Here is a 26009-nt window from a genome sequence, read left to right as displayed (position 1 = left end):
CGGTGCAGGAGTGGGAGGAGATTGGCCTATGATGCGACCTGAGTACGAGGGGAAGGTTCCGCCTCGGCACGGGAGGAAGAGGAAGCGGCGGATAGCGGACGTCCGAGAACCTTCAGATTTAGCGTGTCCTGTGACGTGCGCTATTTTTAGCGGACGCTTTACCGTCCGTTATTGGATACGTAAAGGAGCTCAATGTCATCTAAGTTTAACGAACAGGACTATATACCGGTTCTTGTTGGAGACAGTCTGATAGGAAAATATGCGCTATCATTGGAGGTCAAACTTAGAAAAAAAAAACAGAACCGCAAGCAATCTGGTATGACCAGGCGAGCAGCTAATCAACTATAGTATTTTAAAATTTTCTGATGATTAGTGCGATTTTTTTTGGTTAGTACGATTCAGTGCAGTCCCTATATATAGAGCTGTACAGTGCAGCCTTGGGAAGCAACCGAGGCATTGTTGTGCGAATTGGTAACGTGTTTCCCTGCTTCTGAAATTCACTGTTCTAGACAGGTACAGGCATGAAGCCCAGCACATGTTGGCGGAACGTACACCTGTGACACTCGAAATGACAGACAGAAGCGACCAACACTGACGGAAAACGGAATGTCCCAAATGTCACACTACAGTATCTTGAGCAAAACCTTGTGGGTCATGCATGGCAGGGAACTTGCATGAGCACGATAAGAAGAGCTTTCGAAGAGGTCGATAATGAAGGAAATATGAAAATCACGCATGTCTCCTCGCCACCCCAATCCCAAGCGCAGCTACAGCTACAGCTACTGATTCATATTTCTGCATCGACATGGACCACGCGGAATTAAACCAGGACCCTGGCTTGTGCGATCCACGGTGCAGCGCGGGCGGGTAGACAGAGAGAGGCCAGGCCGCCAAGCAAGGTCTGGTGGCCACGCGGTCGCGCGCGCGAGCCAGCTTCCGATCCTCCACGCCGCCGACGACGACGCGCGCGCGACGCTGACCCTGGGCCCCCGCGCCACTCGGCGCGCGCCATGTGTCCGGCGCGGGGCGGCCAGGCGTCGCCGTCAGGGGCGGGCCCGGCGCCGCTCGCTCCCCCTCGTCCACCTTCTCATCCTGCCCCTGGTCCCGGCCCGGCCGCCGGCAATCAGCCCGCGCTACGCTTCTCTCCTGCACTGACCCGCCGCGTTTATCCTGCACACGTCGCCCTTTGCGGTCGTCGCCCGTGATTAATCGCGGTGGTGACCCGGGGGAAAGCCACTCGGCTGACGCGTGCCCGCGCGCTCGCAGTCGCAGCAGCGGGGACGGGCCGGGGATGGGTCTCATTCTCATCCGCCGGCACGGCACGAAATCGTGTGGCCGCGCCCGGCGCCGCGGGCTGCTTGCGAAACCTGTTTGCTCCTCGGCTCACTAGCTACGTGTACTGGTAATCTGGTATTAGTGCTTTACTCCTCCTGCTGCTAATCATCGCCTGTGGTCTTCGTCTTCGCTAGGGTTGCCGGGTCTGTTTTGTACTGTTGCTCGAGCCGATCACTTGCTTTTGCGGCTCGAGGAAGAAAGAAAGAAACCACCACACACCAAAGCAGTTAATGTGGCGGCCAAACTGGGACTGGGGTAACCACGTAGCCGTTGCGTAGGCAGCTGAGTATGCTAGAGTTCCACGCGAAACTGGTTGTTAATCGTATCGGATTACCGCTTTTTAACTTACCTGATCTGCTAGAACACGCATCATCAGAAGTTGGAAGACGACGACGACGAATAATCCCCTTTTCTTCCATTGGATCGATACACGGAGTCAGATAGGCGGGCCTGCTCCCCGCATGCGCATGCGTAAGCCAGGCTACAGCGTACGTACTTATCATCTAGCCTATCTAATCTTCTTTAGTCATCATGTCGTTTTTACGGCAGGCACACACCGCCTACCACGTACTGCCTGCCAGTAAACGCAACACGACACGGGTCGAACATGAACATGCCTTCGGCGGCACAGTACCGCGCGCGCGCAAGACGGCAGACCACCCGACTGGAGCGAACTGTCCGACTCGTACGTCCCCCGGCCGCCGCAACGGGACAAGCGTGGCGCGCCACCTCGACGACCCTTTCGGAGGAAGCCCCCTTGCACTGCACACCTGGCGCCGGTGACGGCGACCGCGCGCGGCACGGCACGCCCTTCCATCGGACCACATGTTCCAATTGCGCCCGTCTCCGTCCGCGCCCCGCACACCACCTCCGGCGCACACCTTTCCGCCGCCCATTGGCCGCTCGCCGGCGACTCCAGCAATCCAGGTGCTGTTTGGTTCAAAAAATGTAACGCAAATGGTAATGGTAATGGTTTCGGCTCGATTACTGGCGGTAACAAATTTGAATAGGCTGGTATCAAATTTTAGTGTGGTATCTTATTACGGTTGGACTAAAACAAACATGATTTAACGTTATCCGTTACTCATTACGTTACAAATATATAAACCAAACGGCACCCCAGTTCTTCCGTCGGTTATCCCTCCCCCCCGCACTGATCCCTTCCGGTTCCGGCTGAGAAGAGGGTCGGCCCGGCCCACCGGGGCCGAAGAATATCTGGGGCTCGTTCCGATCGCACGCGCCACGTGTCGGGCGCGGATCGCGAGGCGGCCGGATAACCATTGGACGACGGGCCACGGGCCGGATTCCGGACACTTGGCCGGGAACGGAAACAAAAGCGGCTTTGCTTGCCTGGTCTCGCAACGAGCGGGGCGGGCCCTAGGGCTTCTTTTATCCGCAATCGCAAAGGCCACATGTTCGCATCGCCGGACGTGGACACGTAACGCCGCGCGCCGGGTATAAAACGGGGGGCCGAGCGGGACGGTACCACGGAGTCCCGGCCGGCTGGTAGGAAGAACACACACCGCTTCTAGTAGCTATAGCTAGGATCCAACGATCGATCGATCCATCGACGACATGGACAGGCCAGATCACCAGCAGCAGCAGTTCTTCATGCCGACGACGGTGCAGGTGCCACAGCCACAGCAGCAGCAGCAGCAGCTCTGCGTCCCGATGCTCGACGAGCCGCCGTCCTCGTTTTTGGCGGGGAGAGGCGGAGGCGGGGCGTCGGGGAGGGGGGAGAGGAAGCGGCGGTTCACGGAGGAGCAGATACGGTCGCTGGAGTCCATGTTCCACGCGCACCACGCCAAGCTGGAGCCCCGGGAGAAGGCGGAGCTGGCGCGGGAGCTGGGCCTGCAGCCGCGGCAGGTGGCCATCTGGTTCCAGAACAAGCGCGCCCGGTGGCGCTCCAAGCAGCTCGAGCACGACTACGCCCTGCTCCGCGCCAAGTTCGACGATCTCCACGCCCACGTCGAGTCCCTCAAGCAGGACAAGCTCGCACTCACCACTCAGGTAATCACTGTGAACCTCCGATCCGCGCGCACGCGATATCCTTCCTGATAATCTCTGAACATAACATGCTGTACGACAGTCCGTTGCTGCATGACTACTGATCAAAAGTTTGTTCCATGACTACTGACCAGTTGAGCGAGCTAAGCGAGAGGCTGAGGGAGCGGGACGACCGGGCCGCCGCCGCCGGCGGCGGCGGCCGCGAGACGATGGCTAGCAGCAGCAGCTGCATCGGCGGTGGTGGTGAGGAGGAGGCGGAGGACGACAAGAGGAACGTCCTGCTGTTCGGATGCGTCGACATGGAGCCGCCCGCCGAGAGCTGTGTGCTCGTCGGGTCGACGTGCGCGGCGCTGGCCGACGTCTCGGTGGAGTCCGAGTGCGACGACCAGCACCTTCACTACGACGACGAGTTCCCGGAGTCCTACTGCGCCATGCCGGAGCTGTGGGAGCCCTGGCCGCTTGTTGAGTGGAATGCGGTGGCCTGAAATGGAGAGGCTAGTACATAGGCTTAAGGCTCGTGTGTGTGTAACGTACGTGCATGTCGCCGTCGCCGCGCGCCATGGTGCTCTCGACGCAACTGATGGAGAGAACTGGCCGCTTTGTGCCAATGGAGGATGGGGCCAGGCGGTAGGTCGCGGGATTCGGAGCGCGACGGAAACATGGAACTAGTGATCGAGGCATGGCGACCTTTGGAGTTTGGAGGCAAATCACCCAATGCCAATACTGCTTTCTTCCACGCTGCAAAAAATCAACGGTATTGGTTCAGAGTCGCCCGCGGTGGTAGCGAGTTGCACGGCTTGTTGCAGCCTTTTTGTTGGTGTGGTGGTGTTTCGAGGTTTCAATAATCTAATGGAAGGATGGTCGCTTCACAAATATATATTGTATTGTGCGTGTACATTTGAATGTATATATGCTTGCTTGCAAAAAGTCAACCTCGTGATTCTGCAGGATTCTCCGAGCGCGTCGATTACGGTTACTGTACATTTAAATGTAGTCCCTCCACATACTACTTTTTTGTCAAGTAATTTTTTGTCAACATAGCCCTTTACACGGACCAGGAAATTGCAATGTTCGTTTAACTTTTCTGTTGGACTTGTGGAGCTAGATAATCATCCACTTGGCTGTAAATTGTAAATTATAAGGCGTTGTGGCTTCTCTACATTATTGTTTTTATTATTATATATCTAAACATACAATAAATATTAGTATATATCTATGAAAGCCATAATATCTTATTGGTACGGAAAGGTAGAAACAAATAACTATGTAAAAGCCATAATATCATAACTTTGGTTGCCTTCTGAAGAAACTAGGACCCAGAATTGCACAACTAATGGGAGAATCACAATATCCACGAGGCCAAAACGAAGTTCTCGGGGCTTGATAATAAAAGAAGTAGGTTTCATCAAAGTTCTAATTTCATCAGCTCGATCAAATGTTTTGTTTTCATATACATATATGCTCTTCCTATCATTTGGTCTCATCATTTAACTTTTCATCATGTCCTCAAGATCCCAGAAAGAATGAGTAACTGCAAAATCATTATGTTAATTTGTATATTTTCCATTATAAAACTTCACCGTCCGGCAGGCCTATGACTTGTGCCATCATTATTCTTTTTTCTAGACGCGATGGCATGGACAACCAAATAAAATCATTATAAAGGTGAGTTGAAGTTGAGAGTGAATCGACTTATATTTACTGTTTATAAGTCAATCTACTCTCAAGTCCAATGTACCTTCACGTTGGTGTCGGTACTGCGATAGCTCGTTTAGTTTACGAAATGTAACGTAAATGATAATAGTAACGATTCACACTCGAATAACGACGGTAACAAATTTGAATAAAATGGTATTCATTTGTAGTGTGGTATCGATTACGATTAGATTTAAACAAACATAATTTAACGTTATCGATTACGCATTACGTTACCAATATGTGAACCAAATGACAGCTGAAATGTACCCCACTGACCGTCGGTGAACACCCGAGAACGCCCGCATCCTTCGCGACGAAACAAACACGCTCGCTCTTGGGCACGAGAGAACGTCCCTATCGCACACACCCGCACGTATTCCATCCACAAGCTAAACACACATCCTTTGCTTCTCTAATTTTACTTTGGCCGCTGCCTTCCGTCGACGTCGTAAGCTCGTGTGGCCGCTATACTCACAGTAGACGACCAAAGACGTGCCGGGCAACACCTTTGGTAGCTAGCGCAAAAAACATTCGGCTCGTCCCCTCGTGCAAGCAACGGCGACACCCATCGACTTTTTCGTCTCGTTCTTTGCCGCGTCGCGAATCACCTTTCAGTTTCACTGTGCAGGGCGCAAGACAAAAAGGACAGGAGGAGGAGGAGGAGGGCAGCCATGAGAAAGTTCTGGACTCCTAGCTAGCCCATCTGGTCCCTGCCGCTGAACGGGTGGCCAAAAGGAGTCCTCTCGGACAGTGTCAAGATAGGAACGTGAAAACTATTTTGCCAGCTAGGCAAGAGGGCGAGACGGATTCTCGAGGATTCAGCAGATTATTATTCCGTAGACGTATGAGATGCATGGCCCCACGTATATTTGGAAGCGTTTCGTTAGGGGAAACGGCGTTTATTTGTCGAATAAGGTTCTCTGGCTTTCTTCAGCTGTTCAAGGCAACAATGGTAAACTGTGAGAGAGAATATTCATAAATGGCTTAAAAAAAAGCAGACGGAGATTACACATCAACTTTGGCTTTGGCCTTTCATGCTCTCACAGTTTACTGTAGCTGCGAGGGACTGCAGCCGCAGTTGAACAAAAATAAAAATAAATGACTATGACATTATTTTTAACAAATAAAAAATAAGAAAACGTCGAACTGGTCAGGGTGGTTTCGCTGGTCTGCGTCTAGTGTCCGGTGTGGCTGGATTGCTCTCTTAAAATCGATATATGACAAATCATGGTCAGAGATATCGACGTTCTTTCATAGAAACGGTTCTTATGTGCGATCCGGATTAGTGCTTGTTGACACATACTGTACATCATAATTTAAGGCAACAATCTCATCGTGATATGTACTACGTACTATTTTAATTGCCGTTTCCATTGTAGTCAGTACTCAGTACTGGCTGATAGCTCTTTTCAGGCGTGTGACGAAGTGACCAGCTTCAGCGCTCTTAATCTTTGGCAAAACTCGTCCATAAGTAGGAATACTAATGTCTGGCAACAGGTCTCGGTCGTCATAATTGGAGAGCATAATACTGTATGTGTTCTTATTAGTGCACCGGATCACGTGCTCTGATTGGAACGGCAGCGATTCGTTCTCAAGGAAAAGCAGTGTGGCTAATAAGTTCGTATTTTACTAGTAGTAGTATTTTGACAGCTACTTGAGAATTATTAGCACAAGTAGCACCGCAACGGCACCACAAAATCCTGTCGCTGGTTCATAGCCTGCGCAGCCAATGCGAGCATGACAGATCTATTGTGGGGGTGGTGGGGGGGCAAGCTTTATTATACCCTCATCTCCGCTCGCTCGATCAGTGACCGCCGATTCACCAAATCAAAATCTCTTTCGCCCTTGACGGCGACCTCAGGGAAGACAAGGGGTGACATGAGAGAACACTGAGGCCTCAAGCTACGGGAGAGTGCGGTGTGCTTGGGCGGGCCTGCGCGACCTTCTTCTAGAAACGCCGGAAAGCGGCTGTGGGCCTACTACTGCCCTTCTTGTGCGGTTAACTGCCCAGACGCCACTGGAGTTTGAGGGGTGGGTGATGTGGTGTGGTGGCCAAACCAATGATGTGCAGCTGCTTTACGGACCGTTGCTTGCTTCTCCTGTTCCTTGTGCGTTCTGTCCTGACTCCTCCTCAGCCATGTATGGTGATATGCTTGTCCTGTTTCGGCTGCCGCGTGGGCGGTTACCGCTGTTTGGTTCGCCAGTGTGGTGTGCTCTGGCTGGCCATGGGAGAGCTTCAGGAATCTCTCAGGCGCAGCTGCAGCGCCGCTTTAGACCACGACCAGGACCAGCCGAAAGCACGCTCGCCGCCGTGACGAGACGGGATAGGACGGGGTGACTAGTTGCGTCAAAGGAGCGCGAGGCTGCGGCCGCCACCACGCGCAGCGCCCCACCACACCACACCACACCACCTCACCTCGGACGCGTCGAACCGTCGACCGCTTGTTCGCGCCACGTCCAGAGGTGTGGCCAAAGTTGTCACCTCGGCCGTGAGTGACCAGGCGGCAGGCGCAGACGAAGGCGTCCCGTCCCGTAGGCCACCTAGACTAGACCGATCTTTTTCTGAACTGTCTAGGGAGGAGGACGGCCGCGGTAGTGGCAGCTTTAGCGAAGGACAGTGCGCACGAGCTCGGCTGGTAAGCGTCAATTCTAACGTACTGTACGCGCGACGGCAGCCCAAGATGTGCCTGCCGTGGAGGCCCGAGCGGACACTGGAAGTCCTTGTCCTGCCGACCTAGCATGTCCGGCGATTGACCAGAACATTAGCGTACCCAACCGAGGCGCTGTCGAGTGTGCTAATGATCTGCTCAATCAGTCAATCGCCGGACATCTCCAAGAGTTAGTGGCAAACAACGGTGCACAGAGAGAGACGGTGTTGTTAGTACATACTACTAGTACCATATAAACTATAGACAAGACTGTCTATTTGGGCCTTCCCCTTACGTTCAGTAGACTAGTACTGTTAAGACATTTTCGTAGGCCCAGTCAGTGCACAAGCCCAACAACTCCGTGGAACTACCGGGCCCTCCCACCTCGCGCCATTTTCGCCTTGGTTTCTTGCTCTGGGCAAGGATTCCTTCTCTCACGATAGTTGCATCAGTCCAGAGAAGAAGATGATGGAGAGAGAGACAGAGAGAGAGAGAGAGAGAGAGAGAGAGAGACAGAGAGAGAGAGAGAGAGAGAGAGAGAGAGAGAGAGAGAGAGAGATGCCCAGCTCGCCGTCGCCGTTCACCCGCTGACTGCCGATGCATCCAAGGCTCCCGTGAGGCCGTCGTCTGCGTTCACCCATACTCCTTCCACGCCGACGCCGCCGCAAGAACACAAGTGCCAAAAGGACAAATTCATACGGTTACCATTTTTGACGGTTTGTCCCAGAGTACGGCGACCACTTGAATGGAGCACAGTGCAGATCGGCAGAGGGACATCGGCGGAGCACTGCTCTTCGACGAATTGGCCACAGGGGCTAGTGCTTTCCGTGTCTGCAGTCGCTGTCTGTCTTGGGAAGACTGGGAGAAGCGGGGGGTGTTCAAACACGAGAAGGTGAGAGGAAAAAATATGAGCAAATTGCCTGAGTGCCATCAAAATCTATAGCGTTTCTCTGTATGTCATCAACAATTATAAGTTTCCTTCGACGCCATCAGTTCAGATTTTGAGTCCCATCAATGCCATCACTGCCATGGCTACCATGTGCTACCGTTGCTGGTTTTATTTGGGCCTACTCTTCATACTGAAGGCCGGCTGATCCTGCTCAAGCAAGCAAACTGAAGCCAATGGGAACTAGGATTGCAGTAAAGCCTCAACCCTCTGCGATGTTGTCGAGCCATGCTACTAGCTGGTAACTGGATCCTCTCCAGTACGTCCCGGCCACTGCCGTGTGGGCGCGGGGGCGTGGCTGGGCCCGCACGCAGTGACTCCACAGGAAGCTACGTCCTGGGAAGTACTACAGAGGAAGAGGATGGGCTCGGCTGCTGCGATGTTGGTCTTGATTTAGGAGCAGCAGTCACACAAAGGCACGCTATGTCAACTTGTCGAGGGTCCTCGTCAACTGGCTTTTTTTAGCCTATCAACGGCGGGAGAGAATCCCCACCTGAATTTCATGACTAAGTCACGCCTCAACGATCTTGTTTGGTAAACCCTTACATGATGTTGTGGCAGACCATAGATTACAGACAACTGCAAGGATTTCAACGACAGAGAGGAAACAGAGAAAGCAAACATGACGCAAGTTGAAGCGGCCGAAACGACGACTAGGAACCTCCACTGAGGGCAACATACTCGTCGGCATAACAAAGCCAATGCGCATCTGGACCTCCCCTTTAGCTACATGTGTCCCGCTTTTGGCCAGATGCCATGCAAGACGGGACTAAGGGAGGCTAGAGGCACCCTTACCACAACATATCGCAAACGACGACCTCCCTTTGAGCAAACAGAATGACTTGACGGCGCATCCGGGCTCCGCTACCACAACCCAACACCACACGAGAGGGGGAAGCCTCGTGGGGGAATGGTGTAGAGGCGGATATTCACTGACCGACATAAGATTTTCGTGTCTGTAAACAATGAGAGCGCTGATGGAGCAGAGGCGCCAAAGGGAGGCACCCGTCGCACCACGACAGAGACCAAAACGCCAGTGCCAAGCACAACGGCACGAGAAACCTGCAATAACAAGGTGGCGACCAAATCACCGACGTCAAGGACGACACCAGACTACCAGAGGATGGAGGAAGCGGGAGGAGCCTCCCTAACGACGCCTCCAACGAGGTCAACGACGCCGAGGTGTCGCTGTCGTCTACAAAGACTATACATCTTGCATGGCTTTCGCCTAGGATCTTCAAAACCTCCATCCCAAGCTAGTGGCAAAGTGAAAGGGAAATAGGCTTTAAACCTTTTCCTAAATGATTTTGGTGGTTGAATGACCAACATAACTAATTGAACTAACTAGTTTGCTCTAGATCATATATTCTACAGGTGTCAAAGATTCAACTTAAAACCAGTAAAAAGAACAAGACAAGGGTCAAGAGAAAGGAGCAAAGGGGCAACCGAAGGCACTCCTGGTCTGGCGCACCGGACTGTCCGGTGTGCCACCGGACAGTGAACAGTACCTGTCCGGTGCACCAGGGGACTAAGACTCAAACTCGCCACCTTCGGGAATTTCCAGGGCGACTCGGCTATAATTCACCGGACTGTCCGGTGTACACCGGACAGTGTCCGGTGCGCCAAGGGAGGTCGGCCTCAGGAACTCGCCAGCTTCGGGAAACGCCAACGGCTCGTCCGCTAAAATTCATCGGACTGTCCAGTGTTCACCGGACTGTCCGGTGTGCCAGCGGAGCAACGGTCATCTGCGCGCAACGGTCGACTCTGCAAAGTGTACAGTTGAATTCAGAGTGTCAGAGCAGAAGTCAGAGGGGCACCGGACTGTCCGGTGCTGCACCGGACTGTCCGGTGCCACATGAGGACAAAGCCTCCAACGGTCGACCAGCTCCAATCTCAACGGATAGGATGACGTGGCCGGGGCACCGGACATGTCCGGTGTGCACCGGACTGTCCGGTGCGTCCATCGCCAGCAGCTTCTCCAACGGCTACAATATTGGATGGTGGCTATAAATACCACCCCAACCGGCCACTTCAAGGTGTGGGAGTCCAAGCAACATTCCAAGTCATCTAGTTGACATACTCAAGCCCTCCCAACCACCTATATTCATTGATCCATCCTATACACAAGATTTAGTCCACTACAACCAACACAAGTGCCACAAAAGAGAGAGCAAGCAATTGAGAGCTACTCAATTGAGTTTAGCCCTAGCGCCTTGTGAGATTCATTGAGAGATAGTGTGTGCTACATCTTTGTGTTCATTTGCGCGTGGAGTTTTTGACTCCCATTCGAACTTCCTCCAAAGTGTTGGAGGCTTGTAAAAGCTAGCAAGAGACACCAAAGATTGTGGTGGTCCTTGTGGGATCGAGAGTGATCCTTGAGAAGAAGAAGAGCTCGCCGATCCTTGTGTGATCGGGAGAGAGGGAAAGGGTTGAAAAAGACCCGTCCTTAAGTGGACTCCTCAACGGGGACTAGGCCTTCGAGGGCCGAACCTCGGTAAAACAAATCACCCGTGTTCATTGTGCTTTTGCTTGTGATTTGTTTGCTTTCCCTTACTCTAAGTTCTCTTGCACTATTCTTTGCTCATATCATTTGGTGTTGCTTCAAGTTAAAATCTCATTTAAGTGAAGCAACACTCCGCAAGAAAAGAACTTGAATTAGTGCTCTTTTTCATCTAAGCTTTCTTGCTTTGTTATCATAGAATTATTAGTTGTATTGATTTATCACTTCCGCATTATTTGAAAGCTATACTCTTTACTAGCAAGAACTTAGTTTTTATACTTCAATAATTGTTCATCTTGTTCTAACCACTAATCAAAGGATCTAGTTGGGGGGATAAAGTTTTAATTTTCAGGTTTCGCCTATCCACCCCCCCCTCTAGGCGACTTTCAATTGGTATCAGAGCTAGGCACTTCATCTTGAGTCTAACAACTCGAAGTGATGGCTCGTAGAAGATCCCAAAAGAACAAGAAGACCCAGGAGAACAAGGAGGTAACTCTTGAGATATTACTTTCGGATTGTTCTAATTATGATTCATGGTCTACTAGAGTGATAAATGCTTTTAGAGCGGTAGACCCACAATTAGAACAAATTTTAGACAAGAGTATTATTCCTCCTAACTATGCTAGGGAAAATGCCTCCGAAGAAGATTTAAGATGTATACGCTTAAACTATCTAGCTTATGACATCTTAAGTAAATCCCTCAGCAAAGAAGATTATCATGCCTTCATAATAAAATATGACAAACCCATTTGTGATGTGCATGATATTTGGACTAGAATTAAAAGCAAATTTAATAAGTCCAAACATGATAGTTCATTTTGTGCTTCTACTTCCTTTGGTATTTGTGATACTAACCCTTGCAAGGAAGAAGAAGAAAATGAACGGTGGAGACCAAACGATGAATCCACCTCTCCAAAAGGTTTGTCTTCCCATTTCGATTCCCACATGTGTTGTGTGGCTAATGAAAATAACAGCGGAAGCACAAATGAGGATGAGGAGGAAGAAAGAAGCTTTGTGCATCTCTACGCTCGCCTAAGCCAAGAAGATAAGGCGGTCATGCTCAAACTTCTAGAAAGAGCAAGAGAGCAAAGCGAAGCTCGTCAAAGGCTAGAAGATATTATCTCCATAAAAATGCTACACTTTGACGAGTTGACTAAAGAACATGAGGAGCTAAAGTGCTCTCATGTTGATTTGGTCCAAAGGTTTGAAACTGTTTCAATTGAGCATGATAACGCTTCACATTGTATTGCTCAATTAGTAAATAGGAATACCTTGCTTAAGGACCAAGTAGAAAAGCTAAAAGTTGAAAATCTAGCTTTTCAAGAAAAATATGATATGCTTCTATGTTCTCATGAAAAACTTATGGATGATCATATCATATTAAATTTGACTCATGAGGTTGTGATAGAAAACTTAAAATCCCAACAACCTCACTCGTGCACATGTATTCAAATTGATACTATATTACAATGTGCTAATGCTTGTTGTTTGTCGACAAGCAAATCTTCCTTTGAGCTAGAATTTGTAGGAACAAATGAGGATTCATATCAAAAGCTCAAAGAAGAAAATGAGAGGCTAAAGAAGAGATTGACACAACTAAAAGGGAAATGCATTGCCCAACCTTCTCAAGATAACCGTGATCACATGGTGAAGAAGCTTGAGACGGGAACAACCGTGGCATGCAATACATCCCTCGAAGAAAATGTCAAGGATTTGAGGATTTCCAAGAGGAAGAAACAAAAGATGAAATTCAACACCTCCTCCAAAAGCCTCAACCACTCCTCCACAAAAGGTAACATCCAAGGTAATGATCAAGCCACACTTAACATTAAGAGGTGTAGTGAATGCTTTAAAGAGGGGCACTTGATTAGGTCATGTCCCTACATTAAAAATGGCTTGATTATTAACAAGGATGATAGACTTTGTTTTAAATGCTCCAAGAAGGGACACTTGCTTAGATCTTGTCCCCATTTAAAACAAAAGGGCATAGGGTTAGAAAAGAAGGTTTTTACTAACCATGTAGCAAGCAATAAACAAGAAAAGAAGAAATCTTCAAAATTTGGAAAACGCCTATGCTACACATGCCGAAAGAAGGGACATCAATGCAAAGATTGTCCCATTAGTAAAAATCTCACTCCTAACTTGTCATTTGATTCATATATAACTAGGCAACCCAAGATTGCAACTTGTGCTAGAAAGGTAACAAGTTTACCAAGCGCTAGCACAAAGGACACTTGGGTTCCTAGATCTTTGTTTACTAACCTTAATGGACCCATCAAGCGATGGGTACCAAAATGTGCTTGACAAGATTTGTAGGAGAAGGAGATGGTATGAACCTTTGGAGTGCTTGAGGGAGTTAATTCAATTCTTATCAACTCAAGCTATCAATCTTCAAATGATCTACATATTCAAGATTGACCCAAGGTTACTTCAGTTTATTGTATTCAAAACTCATATCATCTCGGGAAGATATTAATGTTGTAGGAAATAAAGAATCATCATGTGCGGAATATCAAAGCCTACAACATGGAGGAAAGTCAAGGGATGGTAACATTTATATTCTTAAGTGCAATTATCTTAATTTGTCATGTGCCTTGTGTAGTCACATAGAAATAGAAAGCACTTAAGGATGTTTTAAAATTATGTCATCATTCTTTGAAGAAATTCCTCTCATATGGTAGATTGTGTATTTATCAAATTCCATATTATGACAATCTACATGCTTTAAATTATTGCAAGTTCTCATGGCATGTTTTTACATTAATTATTCTATTATTGCCATGTTCTAGATATAGAGAGATACTTCATGTGCTTAAAAGAATAAGGTGTCATGTAAGGAATTCAAATACTTAGGACACGTATAAAAGGAAAATTCTCTCTATAGCTAGAAAAGTGAGACTAATGTTTTTATCTAAGTAGTCTCACTTGTAGAGAATAAGTTTCTCTATGGAAATGCGTATCTCATCATGTCTAGGAAATTCTATCCAATAATTCATGTTGTATCTCTTATTGCTTAATTGGATATGATTCTTCTACATTTATCGCTCTCCATGTAATGAATTAGTTTTATTCCCTTAAGTCTCAAGAATTTAACCATGCTTGTTTTATGAGTTTAAAACTAGGCATACTTCATGGAATAATCTAGTTCATATTATAAAGTTTCCATGCTTTAGTAATTCACCTTTTCATTCCCTATCAAAATGATTACTAAATGGAAACTAGTGCTTGTGTTGCTAACGTATCTCTTGAGCTTACTTATAAATATGCATAGAAGGGAAAGTACACAAGCCTCATGAGTTGATCTTCACCCAAAAGAAGAAAGGTAAAAGCAAAGGTATGGGAACTCATCTTCTTAATTAAGTTTAGTTCCCATCTCAATAGGTATTTAATCTAAATTATCATATTCTACCCTTGTGAGGAATAGATTCGCTATTGGACCGAAATTAACTAAGTGTGCATTCAAATATCATTTTCTTAATGCTCATGTCCATTAGAATCTATTTAATGCCTTTGCGATATTTATATATGTTATCATATTGATTTGCTTCCAAGTGATGATTAACTAACTTCAATATGATAAAGTAAAATCTCCAATGATTATTAAAATGCTTAAAAGGTGCTCACTCATTTTTCTCAAATGAAATGCACTAATGTTAAGGATTTTACTTCATGTCTGTGTGACTTGTGGATGATGAATTTTTGTATGCTAATTATCTAAAGTAATCATCTTTCACCATATACTCCCTTGCGCTATTAACATGTCTCTTGAGTATTTTCAATAAGTTTGGAAGGAAAAAGAGACAAATATAAAGGGAGGACACTCAAATAAAGAACATCAAGGACAACAACACCTACTTGGACAATAAGGTTTTCACAACAATCAATGGTGTGGTTGTAAGCATTCTAAATCCTTTTTCATTATGAGGTTACCAGGCTTAAGTTATTTGTTGCAAAATTTATGAGCCTTGATCAAAATGTATAATGCTTCCCCCTTTATGTCCTTAAAAATGAATGCATCGAAATCATTTCTTTAAATTACTTGATGCATATCTTTAGGGGGAGTCCATTATTATATTTTGATTATGTTGAGACTATTGCTTTATCTTAGTAATTTCATATGGTCTCTTGCATGAGAATAATGTTTCTCATATAGTATGCTACTTCACATCAATCAAACTTGTTAAAGTAATATCGCTTTTATCAAGGATTGTTGCTTTCATTTCTAAAAGTAGCATGCTTATTGGATTCTCCTATTTTTAAGCTTGATTGAAAATTTAATGCCTTTGTTGTTTTCTTGATCGCATATTGGTTGATCATTGAACAACTTCAATTATCACTTATGCTTCTTAGTGCCTCATGTAATTTGAATTTGATTTCAATTGGTATGCACTAAGGAAAAAGGAGAATTCATGATTCATTTATGCAACTTGTGATCTATTTGATATATGCTAACAATAACTTGAAAAAGATCACTAGTTATAGAACTCTCTCTTGTGCAAAGTATTTCCACATATTGTCATTAAGTGTAGGTCTTAAGCAACCAAGACTAAAGACAAAGCACAATGAAGAGAGCATCTCTATGTGAAGGTACAAAAGGGTAAAACCACTTCCTTTCATTCAAACTTGTACCTAAATCTTCCTTTTTCTATACTTTCTTTACATATCTTGTATAAAAGGAAGAAAAAGCATGTCCTTTGCACTTTTTCCCTGCTTCATACCTAGTTTAACCTCTCAAACATTTCATTCTTGCATTTATGCATCTTTGTTAACCTGGATGAAGTAATCTTATTGTCAAAGAGCTTAAAGCTTGACCTTGTAATGAGAATAAGCTGCCTTTATCTCAAAGGTGGATGGTCCTTAAGCCTCTTTGAAATCCTTAAGGGAAAATGCTTAAAATATTTGTAACATGCTTTCAGTAGTGCATAAACTGTCATGAGCATCACACTTATCTTATGACACAATGCACTTCACATTCTATATGATTTAGATATGTTCTCATTAACCTAGTTATGTGTAATTGGCATTTTAGGCCAAACTATGTGTTCTTTCTCTCCATGCACATATTTAGGGGGAGCAATCTATGTTGTATAGAACTATGATCATGCTTAATTTAATATATCTTTTTGATCATATCTCTTTATGTCTACGACTAATGTGCTTTCAAGTGATCTCTCTAATTAAGTCGTAGATTGAAAGGGAAATGGAGTCTTCGGCGAAGTCAAGGCTTCCACTAAACTCTATCGGTATTATCTACCCTTCGCCATCACTCCACACTAGCTCTCAAATTATGGTATAATCTTCACTCATTTTTTGCCAAAGGGAGAGAGAAAAGTTATCAATGGGCTCTAATGATTCCGTTTTTGGCGATTCATGCCAAAGGGGGAGAAAGTATGAGCCCAAAGCAAAAGGACCGCACCACCACCTTGTTCAAAACTTAGTCTTTCAAAGAGAAATAGAAATTTTCAATTGGTATTCTATTATGTTCAAGAAAGGGGAGAAAGTAGTATTTCAAAAATGATATATCAAAACCCTCTTGAACACTAAGAGGTGGATCTCATTTAGGGGGAGTTTTGTTAAGTCAAAGGAAAAGCATTTGAAACAGGGGGAGAAAATTTCAAATCTTGAAAATGCTTTGTAAACTCTTATTTATTTTCCTTTGACTATTTGCAAAAAGAACTTTGAAAAGATTTACAAAAGATTTTGCAAAAACAAAACATGTGGTGCAAGCGTGGTCCCAAATGTTAAAAACAAAGAAAACCATTCATGCATATCTTATGAAATCAATATTGGTTTAATTCCAAGCAATCTTTGCACCTACCGTAGGCAAACTAGTTCAATTATGCTCTTATATTTTTGCTTTGTTTTGTGTTGGCATCAATCACCAAAAAGGGGGAGATTGAAAGGGAAATAGGCTTTAAACCTTTTCCTAAATGATTTTGGTGGTTGAATGACCAACATAACTAATTGAACTAACTAGTTTGCTCTAGATCATATATTCTACAGGTGTCAAAGATTCAACTTAAAACCAGTAAAAAGAACAAGACAAGGGTCAAGAGAAAGGAGCAAAGGGGCAACCGAAGGCACTCCTGGTCTGGCGCACCGGACTGTCCGGTGTGCCACCGGACAGTGAACAGTACCTGTCCGGTGCACCAGGGGACTAAGACTCAAACTCGCCACCTTCGGGAATTTCCAGGGCGACTCGGCTATAATTCACCGGACTGTCCGTGTACACCGGACAGTGTCCGGTGCGCCAAGGGAGGTCGGCCTCAGGAACTCGCTAGCTTCGGGAAACGCCAACGGCTCGTCCGCTAAAATTCACCGGACTGTCTGGTGTTCACCGGACTGTCCGGTGTGCCAGCGGAGCAACGGTCATCTGCGCGCAACGGTCGACTCTGCAAAGTGTACAGTTGAATTCAGAGTGTCAGAGCAGAAGTCAGAGGGGCACCGGACTGTCCGGTGCTGCACCGGACTGTCCGGTGCCACATGAGGACAAAGCCTCCAACGGTCGACCAGCTCCAATCTCAACGGATAGGATGACGTGGCCGGGGCACCGGACATGTCCGGTGTGCACCGGACTGTCCGGTGCGTCCATCGCCAGCAGCTTCTCCAACGGCTACAATATTGGATGGTGGCTATAAATACCACCCCAACCGGCCACTTCAAGGTGTGGGAGTCCAAGCAACATTCCAAGTCATCTAGTTGACATACTCAAGCCCTCCCAACCACCTATATTCATTGATCCATCCTATACACAAGATTTAGTCCACTACAACCAACACAAGTGCCACAAAAGAGAGAGCAAGCAATTGAGAGCTACTCAATTGAGTTTAGCCCTAGCGCCTTGTGAGATTCATTGAGAGATAGTGTGTGCTACATCTTTGTGTTCATTTGCGCGTGGAGTTTTTGACTCCCATTCGAACTTCCTCCAAAGTGTTGGAGGCTTGTAAAAGCTAGCAAGAGACACCAAAGATTGTGGTGGTCCTTGTGGGATCGAGAGTGATCCTTGAGAAGAAGAAGAGCTCGCCGATCCTTGTGTGATCGGGAGAGAGGGAAAGGGTTGAAAAAGACCCGTCCTTAAGTGGACTCCTCAACGGGGACTAGGCCTTCGAGGGCCGAACCTCGGTAAAACAAATCACCCGTGTTCATTGTGCTTTTGCTTGTAATTTGTTTGCTTTCCCTTACTCTAAGTTCTCTTGCACTATTCTTTGCTCATATCATTTGGTGTTGCTTCAAGTTAAAATCTCATTTAAGTGAAGCAACACTCCGCAAGAAAAGAACTTGAATTAGTGCTCTTTTTCATCTAAGCTTTCTTGCTTTGTTATCATAGAATTATTAGTTGTATTGATTTATCACTTCCGCATTATTTGAAAGCTATACTCTTTACTAGCAAGAACTTAGTTTTTATACTTCAATAATTGTTCATCTTGTTCTAACCACTAATCAAAGGATCTAGTTGGGGGGATAAAGTTTTAATTTTCAGGTTTCGCCTATCCACCCCCCCCCTCTAGGCGACTTTCACAAAGACCTAGTGCCGAGAAGGGTGCCAAAGCTTGGCAACACAATCCTCGAGGACACCGGGTGGGGTACCAGGTCGGCCCTAGAGCCGGAGTGGCCCCAAACATCTAGAGATGCAAAGGCAGGGATGTCGTCCAATAGTGGCAGAGCGAGGGGTCGCGACGAGGACCGGAGGAACCTGGTGCCCACGAAGACATTGTGGCAGCTGCAGTCGAGCCGCAGAGCCTGCCAGCCGTGGGACGATGCAGAACAGTTCCCAAAGCAGATTGGGACACCAGATTCGGGTGTAGAAGGAGAGGATCCAGAGCCAAGCGACAAACTGTAGGAAATCTGATGGTCGTCAGGGGCTTGAGGATGGGGAAGGGTGGAGGAGAGCGAGAAGCGAACCACTCGGGGTGCACCTCGTAGGAGCGGGGGGTGGAGCAGTCCTGCATCCACCAAGGCCTGCAAGTTTTCGTCGGTGACGGAGGAGATAGGCCACGGGTCGCGGGGAGGAAGAACACTCGGCTTCTCAGCCATTGCAACCGAGGAGGAAGACGAGGGAGAAGGGCTTGAGCACTTTTCTCACTTTCTACGACTAAAGAAGGCAAAGGCGGCTAGGGCTAGGAGGCAAAGGCAAGGTAAGAAACCAAGAGAATCCCCTCTCGGGTGAATATATAGGGATTGGGCAGACTCACCGATGTATGGGTCAAGCCTCCCTGAGTCAAATCCAGGAGTGGGCTTGGTCTCTTCGCATTCCGCGCGCACGCGCGCTGCAATAGACAGCCCGCGGGCCGTTGCGTCCCATCGCATTAATTCCCGCCTGACGCAAGGCAACGGGCGCCGCTGCGCCTCCCCGAGTAACACGCATTAAAAGGTGTGCCTCTCTCTCCCCCCTTTTTCATTCCTACACAGGTAGCAGGGAGAAGACACCCCTCAGACTTCATTCCTCACGAAGGAAGAAGGGAGAGGCCACATACTGTTCAGGGGTTCGTAGGTTGGGCCCTCGAAAGGGTTCGACAACCGCCCTAGAACACAGAGTCAGGGATGGCTATGGGTACGTCCGTACATGGCCAAGGCTCGGGCTACAATCCTGAGGTACCTTGAGACATATTAGAGACCCCCGGGAGCGATTCGTGATGGTATCCCATCGGAGGGAGGCATCGAGTCCTCGAGCCCCATCAAACAGGTCCGGGACCAGGCGAACCACCCGCAAGTACTTTTGGGGCGCGTCTCGAGACCACTAGCCCACTCCTATCAAATGGAGCTCGGGCCTCCGCTCGGATTACCCGTTAACAGCTCACTGGAGACATCACGCTCGTTGCCCACTTAGGGTAGCATGGTGTTTTGTGATATCCTGGCCCCTGGGATGGGATGTCCTGACCCAAGGCTTAATAGAATTAATAGTGTAATCATACCAACAAGGTGCATCTTCTTTTTCGGAAGCCTATCTCGAAAGAACCTCCAAGTTAAGCGTGCTTGGCTTGGAGCAATTTGGGATGGGTGACCGACCGGGAAGTTTTCTCGGGTGCGCATGAGTGAGGACAAAGTGCGCACAAAAGACTCGTGTTGGTCTGTGGGGACAATATATGATCCTAGAGAGCTGCCAGGAGTAAGTACCGCCGGTCCAGGGATTGGACGGGGTGTTACAAGTGGTATCAGAGCCGACCCTCGCGGTTTCACGGGCGTGTGTGGGCTAGGGGGTTCGGGTATATGGCGCATGGCGCATGTGGGCCTGGAGTGGTCACATGGCATGGCATATGACGACACTAGACATACAGACGTGGCCAAGAGGGGAGGTTCCTGGATTGGGGTTGACCGACGAGGACGTCGGTCTTCTAAGGGGGGTGGATTGTGATATCCTGGCCCCTGGGATGGGATGTCCTGACCCAAGGCTTAATAGAATTAATAGTGTAATCATACCAACAAGGTGCATCTTCTTTTTCGGAAGCCTATCTCGAAAGAACCTCCAAGTTAAGCGTGCTTGGCTTGGAGCAATTTGGGATGGGTGACCGACCGGGAAGTTTTCTCGGGTGCGCATGAGTGAGGACAAAGTGCGCACAAAAGACTCGTGTTGGTCTGTGGGGACAATATATGATCCTAGAGAGCTGCCAGGAGTAAGTACCGTCGGTCCAGGGATTGGACGGGGTGTTACATGTTTCCCCCTCTTCCTCCTTGCGTAAAGGCGATGAAGAGGCGTATCACCAAAAAGTCAAGACACCCCTCGATCGTCCTCTCGCCCCGTGCAGAGGCTCATGGCTGCTGATAGTCGCCTAGAGGGGGGGTGAATAGGGCGAAACTGAAATTTACAAAAATAATCACAACTACAAGCCGGGTTAGCGTTAGAAATATAAACGAGTCCGCGAGAGAGGGCGCAAAACAAATCGCGAGCGAATAAGTAAGTGAGACACGCGGATTTGTTTTACCGAGGTTCGGTTCTCGCAAACCTACTCCCCGTTGAGGAGGCCACAAAGGCCGGGTCTCTTTCAACCCTTCCCTCTCTCAAACGGTCCCTCGGACCGAGTGAGCTTTCTCTTCTTAATCACTTGGAACACAAAGCTCCCACAAGGACCACCACAAGTTTGGTGTCTCTTGCCTCAATTACAAGTGAATTTGATCGCAATGAAAGAATCAAGAAAGCACGATTTAAAGAAGCCAAGCGACAAGAGCGACAAACAACACACGGATCCCTTTCTCTCTCAAGCCACTAATCACTAATGATCTCTTTTCTCAATTGTGAAACTTGGAGAGATGGAGGCTTTGAATGTGTCTTGGAATGGATTGCTAGCTCTTGTATTGAATGTTGAAGGTTGGAATGCTTGGATGAAGTGAATGGAGGTGGTTGGGGTTGTATTTATAGCCACCAACCACTTCCTAGCCGTTGGGCCATTCTGCCGAGCGCGGACGGTCCGCCCTCCTGGTGCGGACGGTCCGCCCCTGTAGATCAACGGCTGAAAATGCAACGGTCAGCAGTAACGGCTATATCAACGGCTATATTGCATTTAATGCGTCGTCAGATGTCAGACAGAGCCAGTCGCGGACGGTCCGGTCGTGCACCCCGGACGGTCCGCGAGGCCCCCTATAATTCATTTCTCCGAACCCGTTACCTTCGGGTTTTTCGGTTTCTTACCGACCGGACGGTCCGCGCCTAAGGCCGGACGGTCCGCGCGAGGGCTCGGACGGTCTTTGCTTTTCCTTCGGACAGTCCGTAATGGAAACTTGTATTTTTGCATTGGTTCTGTCCGAGAGTCATCCTAGTGTTGCGGACGGTCCGCCGCAAGGGCCCGGACGGTCCGCGCTTGGCCTGTTTTTCCAAAAAGCTTCTCCTGTCCGGAATAATCTACGGTATTCCGGACAGTCGATTTAGCATAGTTATAGATGAACTTTCGGCACCTGTAAAACATATAATCTAGAGCAAACTAGTTAGTCCAATTGTTTGTGTTGGGCGATTCAACCACCAAAACTATTTAGGAACTAGGTGTAAGCCTAATTCCCTTTCAATCTCCCCCTTTTTGGTGATTGATGCCAACACAAACCAAAGCAAATATGGAAGTGCATAATTGAACTAGTTTGCATAATATAAGTGCAAAGGTTGCTTGGAATTTGGCCAATGTAAATATTTGCAAGATATGCATGGATTGTTTCTTTCTTATATAACATTTTGGACCACGCTTGCACCACATGTTTTGTTTTTGCAAACTCTTTTGTAAATCCTTTTCAAAGTTCTTTTGCAAATAGTCAAAGGCAAATGAATAAGATTTTGAGAAGCATTTTCAAGATTTGAAATTTTCTCCCCCTGTTTCAAATGCTTTTCCTTTAACTAAACAAAACTCCCCCTAAATGAGATCCTCCTCTTAGTGTTCAAGAGGGTTTTTGATATGTCATTTTGAAATACTACTTTCTCCCCCTTTTGAACACAATAGGATTATCAATTGAAAAATATTCAACACTTAAGTTTTTGAAATTGGTGGTGGTGCGGTCCTTGTGGTGCGGTCCTTTTGCTTTGGGCTCTTACTTTCTCCCCCTTTGGCATGAATCGCCAAAAACGGAAGCATTAGAGCCCTCGAAGTGCTATCTTCCTCTTGGTCATAAAAAGATGAGTTAAGATTATACCAAAGACGAAGTCCTTTTGCTTGGTGCTCATGTTTTCTCCCCTTGGAACGGAGAGTTGCTTGGAGCGACGGCGAAAGATGAGTTACGTAGTGGAAGCCTTTGTCTTCGCCGAACACTCCAATTCCCTTTCAATACACCTATGACTTGGTTTGAAATAGACTTGAAAACACATTAGTCATAGCATATGAAAGATATATGATCAAAGGTATACAAATGAGCTATGAGTGCAAGTTAACAAAAGAAATTCCTAGAATCAAGAATATTTAGCTCATGCCTAAGTTTGGTAAAAGTTTGTTCATCAAGCGGCTTGGTAAAGATATCGGCTAATTGATCTTTAGTATTAATGTAAGAAATCTCGATATCTCCCTTTTGTTGGTGATCCCTAAGAAAATGATACCGAATGGCTATGTGTTTAGTGCGGCTATGCTCGACGGGATTGTCGGCCATTTTGATTGCACTCTCATTATCACATAGCAAAGGAACTTTGGTTAATTTGTAACCGTAGTCCCGCAGGGTTTGCCTCATCCAAAGCAATTGCGCGCAACAATGGCCTGCGGCAATATACTCGGCTTCGGCGGTGGAAAGAGCAACTGAATTTTGCTTCTTTGAAGCCCAAGACACCAAGGATCTTCCCAAGAACTGGCAAGTCCCCGATGTGCTCTTCCTATTAATCTTACACCCTGCCCAATCGGCATCGGAATAACCAATTAAATCAAATGTGGATCCCCTAGGATACCAAAGCCCAAACTTAGGAGTATAAGCCAAATATCTCAAGATTCGTTTTACGGCCGTAAGGTGAGCTTCCTTAGGGTCGGCTTGGAATCTTGCACACATGCATACGGAAAGCATAATATCCGGTCGAGATGCACAAAGATAAAGTAATGAACCTATCATCGACCGGTATACCTTTTGATCCACGGACTTACCTCCCGTGTCGAGGTCGAGATGCCCATTAGTTCCCATGGGTGTCTTGATGGGCTTGGCATCCTTCATCCCAAACTTGGTTAGAATGTCTTGAGTGTACTTCGTTTGGCTGATGAAGGTGCCCTCTTGGAGTTGCTTTACTTGAAATCCTAGAAAATACTTCAACTCCCCCATCATTGACATCTCGAATTTTTGTGTCATGATCCTACTAAACTCTTCACATGTAGACTCGTTAGTAGACCCAAATATAATATCATCAACATAAATTTGGCATACAAACAAGTCATTTTCAAGAGTTTTAGTAAATAGTGTAGGATCGGCCTTTCCGACTTTGAATCCATTTGCAATAAGAAAATCTCTAAGGCATTCATACCATGCTCTTGGGGCTTGCTTGAGCCCATAAAGCGCCTTAGAGAGCTTATAGACATGGTTAGGATACTCACTGTCTTCAAAGCCGGGGGGTTGCTCAACATAGACCTCTTCCTTGATTGGTCCATTGAGGAAGGCACTTTTCACGTCCATTTGATAGAGCTTAAAGCCATGGTAAGTAGCAAAGGCCAATAATATGCGAATTGACTCAAGCCTAGCTACGGGTGCATAGGTTTCACCAAAATCCAAACCTTCGACTTGTGAATACCCTTTGGCCACGAGTCGGGCTTTGTTCCTTGTCACCACACCATGCTCATCTTGCTTGTTGCGGAAGACCCATTTGGTTCCTACAACATTTTGATTAGGACGTGGAACTAAATGCCATACCTCGTTCCTCGTGAAATTGTTGAGCTCCTCTTGCATCGCCACCACCCAATCCGAATCTTGGAGAGCTTCCTCTACCCTGTGTGGCTCAATAGAGGAAACAAAAGAGTAATGTTCACAAAAATGAGCAACCCGAGATCGAGTAGTTACCCCCTTATGAATGTCGCCGAGGATGGTGTCGACGGGGTGATCTCGTTGGATTGCTTGGTGGACTCTTGGGTGTGGCGGTCTTGGTTCTTCCTCATCATCCTTTTCTTGATCATTTGTATCTCCCCCTTGATTATTGCTATCGTCTTGAGGTGGCTCGTCTTTTTGATTTTGCTCTTCATCATTTTGAGCCTCATCCTCATTTTGAGTTGGTGGAGATGCTTGCATGGAGGAGGATGGTTGATCTTGTGCATGTGGAGGCTCTTCGGATTCCTTAGGACACACATCCCCAATGGACATGTTCCTTAGCGCTATGCATGGAGCCTGTTCTTCACCTATTTCATCAAGATCAACTTGCTCTACTTGAGAGCCGTTAGTTTCATCAAACACAACGTCACAAGAGACTTCAACTAGTCCAGTGGACTTGTTAAAGACCCTATATGCCCTTGTGTTTGAGTCATAACCAAGTAAAAAACCTTCTACAGTTTTAGGAGCAAATTTAGATTTTCTACCTCTTTTAATAAGAATGAAGCATTTGCTACCAAAAACTCTAAAATATGAAATATTGGGCTTTTTACCGGTTAGGAGTTCATATGATGTCTTCTTGAGGATTCGGTGAAGATATAACCGGTTGATGGCGTAGCAGGCGGTGTTGACCGCTTCGGCCCAAAACCGGTCCGGTGTCTTGTACTCATTAAGCATGGTTCTTGCCATGTCCAATAGAGTTCGATTCTTCCTCTCCACTACACCATTTTGTTGTGGCGTGTAGGGAGAAGAGAACTCATGCTTGATGCCCTCCTCCTCAAGGAAGCTTTCAATTTGAGAGTTCTTGAACTCCGTCCCATTGTCGCTTCTTATTTTCTTGATCCTTAAGCTGAACTCATTTTGAGCTCGTCTCAAGAATCCTTTTAAAGTCTCTTGGGTTTGAGATTTTTCCTGTAAAAAGAATACCCAAGTGAAGCGAGAATAATCATCCACAATAACTAGACAGTACTTACTCCCGCCGATGCTTATGTAAGCGATCGGGCCGAATAGATCCATGTGTAGGAGCTCCAATGGCCTGTCAGTCGTCATTATGTTCTTGTGTGGATGATGAGTGCCAACTTGCTTCCCTGCTTGGCATGCGCTACAAATCCTGTCTTTCTCAAAATGAACATTGGTTAGTCCTAAAATGTGCTCTCCCTTTAGAAGCTTATGAAGATTCTTCATCCCAACATGGGCTAGTCGGCGGTGCCAGAGCCAACCCATGTTAGTCTTAGCAATTAAACATGTGTCGAGCTCAGCTCTATCAAAATCTACTAAGTATAGCTGACCCTCTAACACACCCTTAAATGCTATTGAATCATCACTTCTTCTAAAGACAGTGACTCCTATATCAGTAAAAAGACAGTTGTAGCCCATTTGACATAATTGGGAGACAGAAAGCAAGTTGTAATCTAATGAA

The 26009-nt window shown here is 46.9% G+C and overlaps 1 protein-coding gene across 1 annotated transcript; it reads left to right on the top strand.

The window, feature by feature from the left end:
- The first annotated feature begins 2809 nt into the window (after positions 1 to 2809).
- Positions 2810 to 4269, top strand: LOC103646132 (homeobox-leucine zipper protein HOX22). Its single transcript, XM_008670850.4, has 2 exons — positions 2810 to 3345; positions 3477 to 4269. Exons 1-2 carry the CDS (start codon positions 2911 to 2913, stop codon positions 3825 to 3827), a joined length of 786 nt encoding a protein of 261 aa, XP_008669072.1. The 5' UTR covers positions 2810 to 2910; the 3' UTR covers positions 3828 to 4269.
- The last annotated feature ends 21740 nt before the right edge of the window (positions 4270 to 26009 follow it).

This window comes from Zea mays, chromosome 2 (genome assembly GCF_902167145.1).
Source record: "Zea mays cultivar B73 chromosome 2, Zm-B73-REFERENCE-NAM-5.0, whole genome shotgun sequence".
Classification (NCBI taxonomy): Eukaryota; Viridiplantae; Streptophyta; class Magnoliopsida; order Poales; family Poaceae; genus Zea; species Zea mays.
Note: the sequence above shows the minus strand (reverse complement) of the source record. Positions and strands in the feature narration are given on the sequence as shown.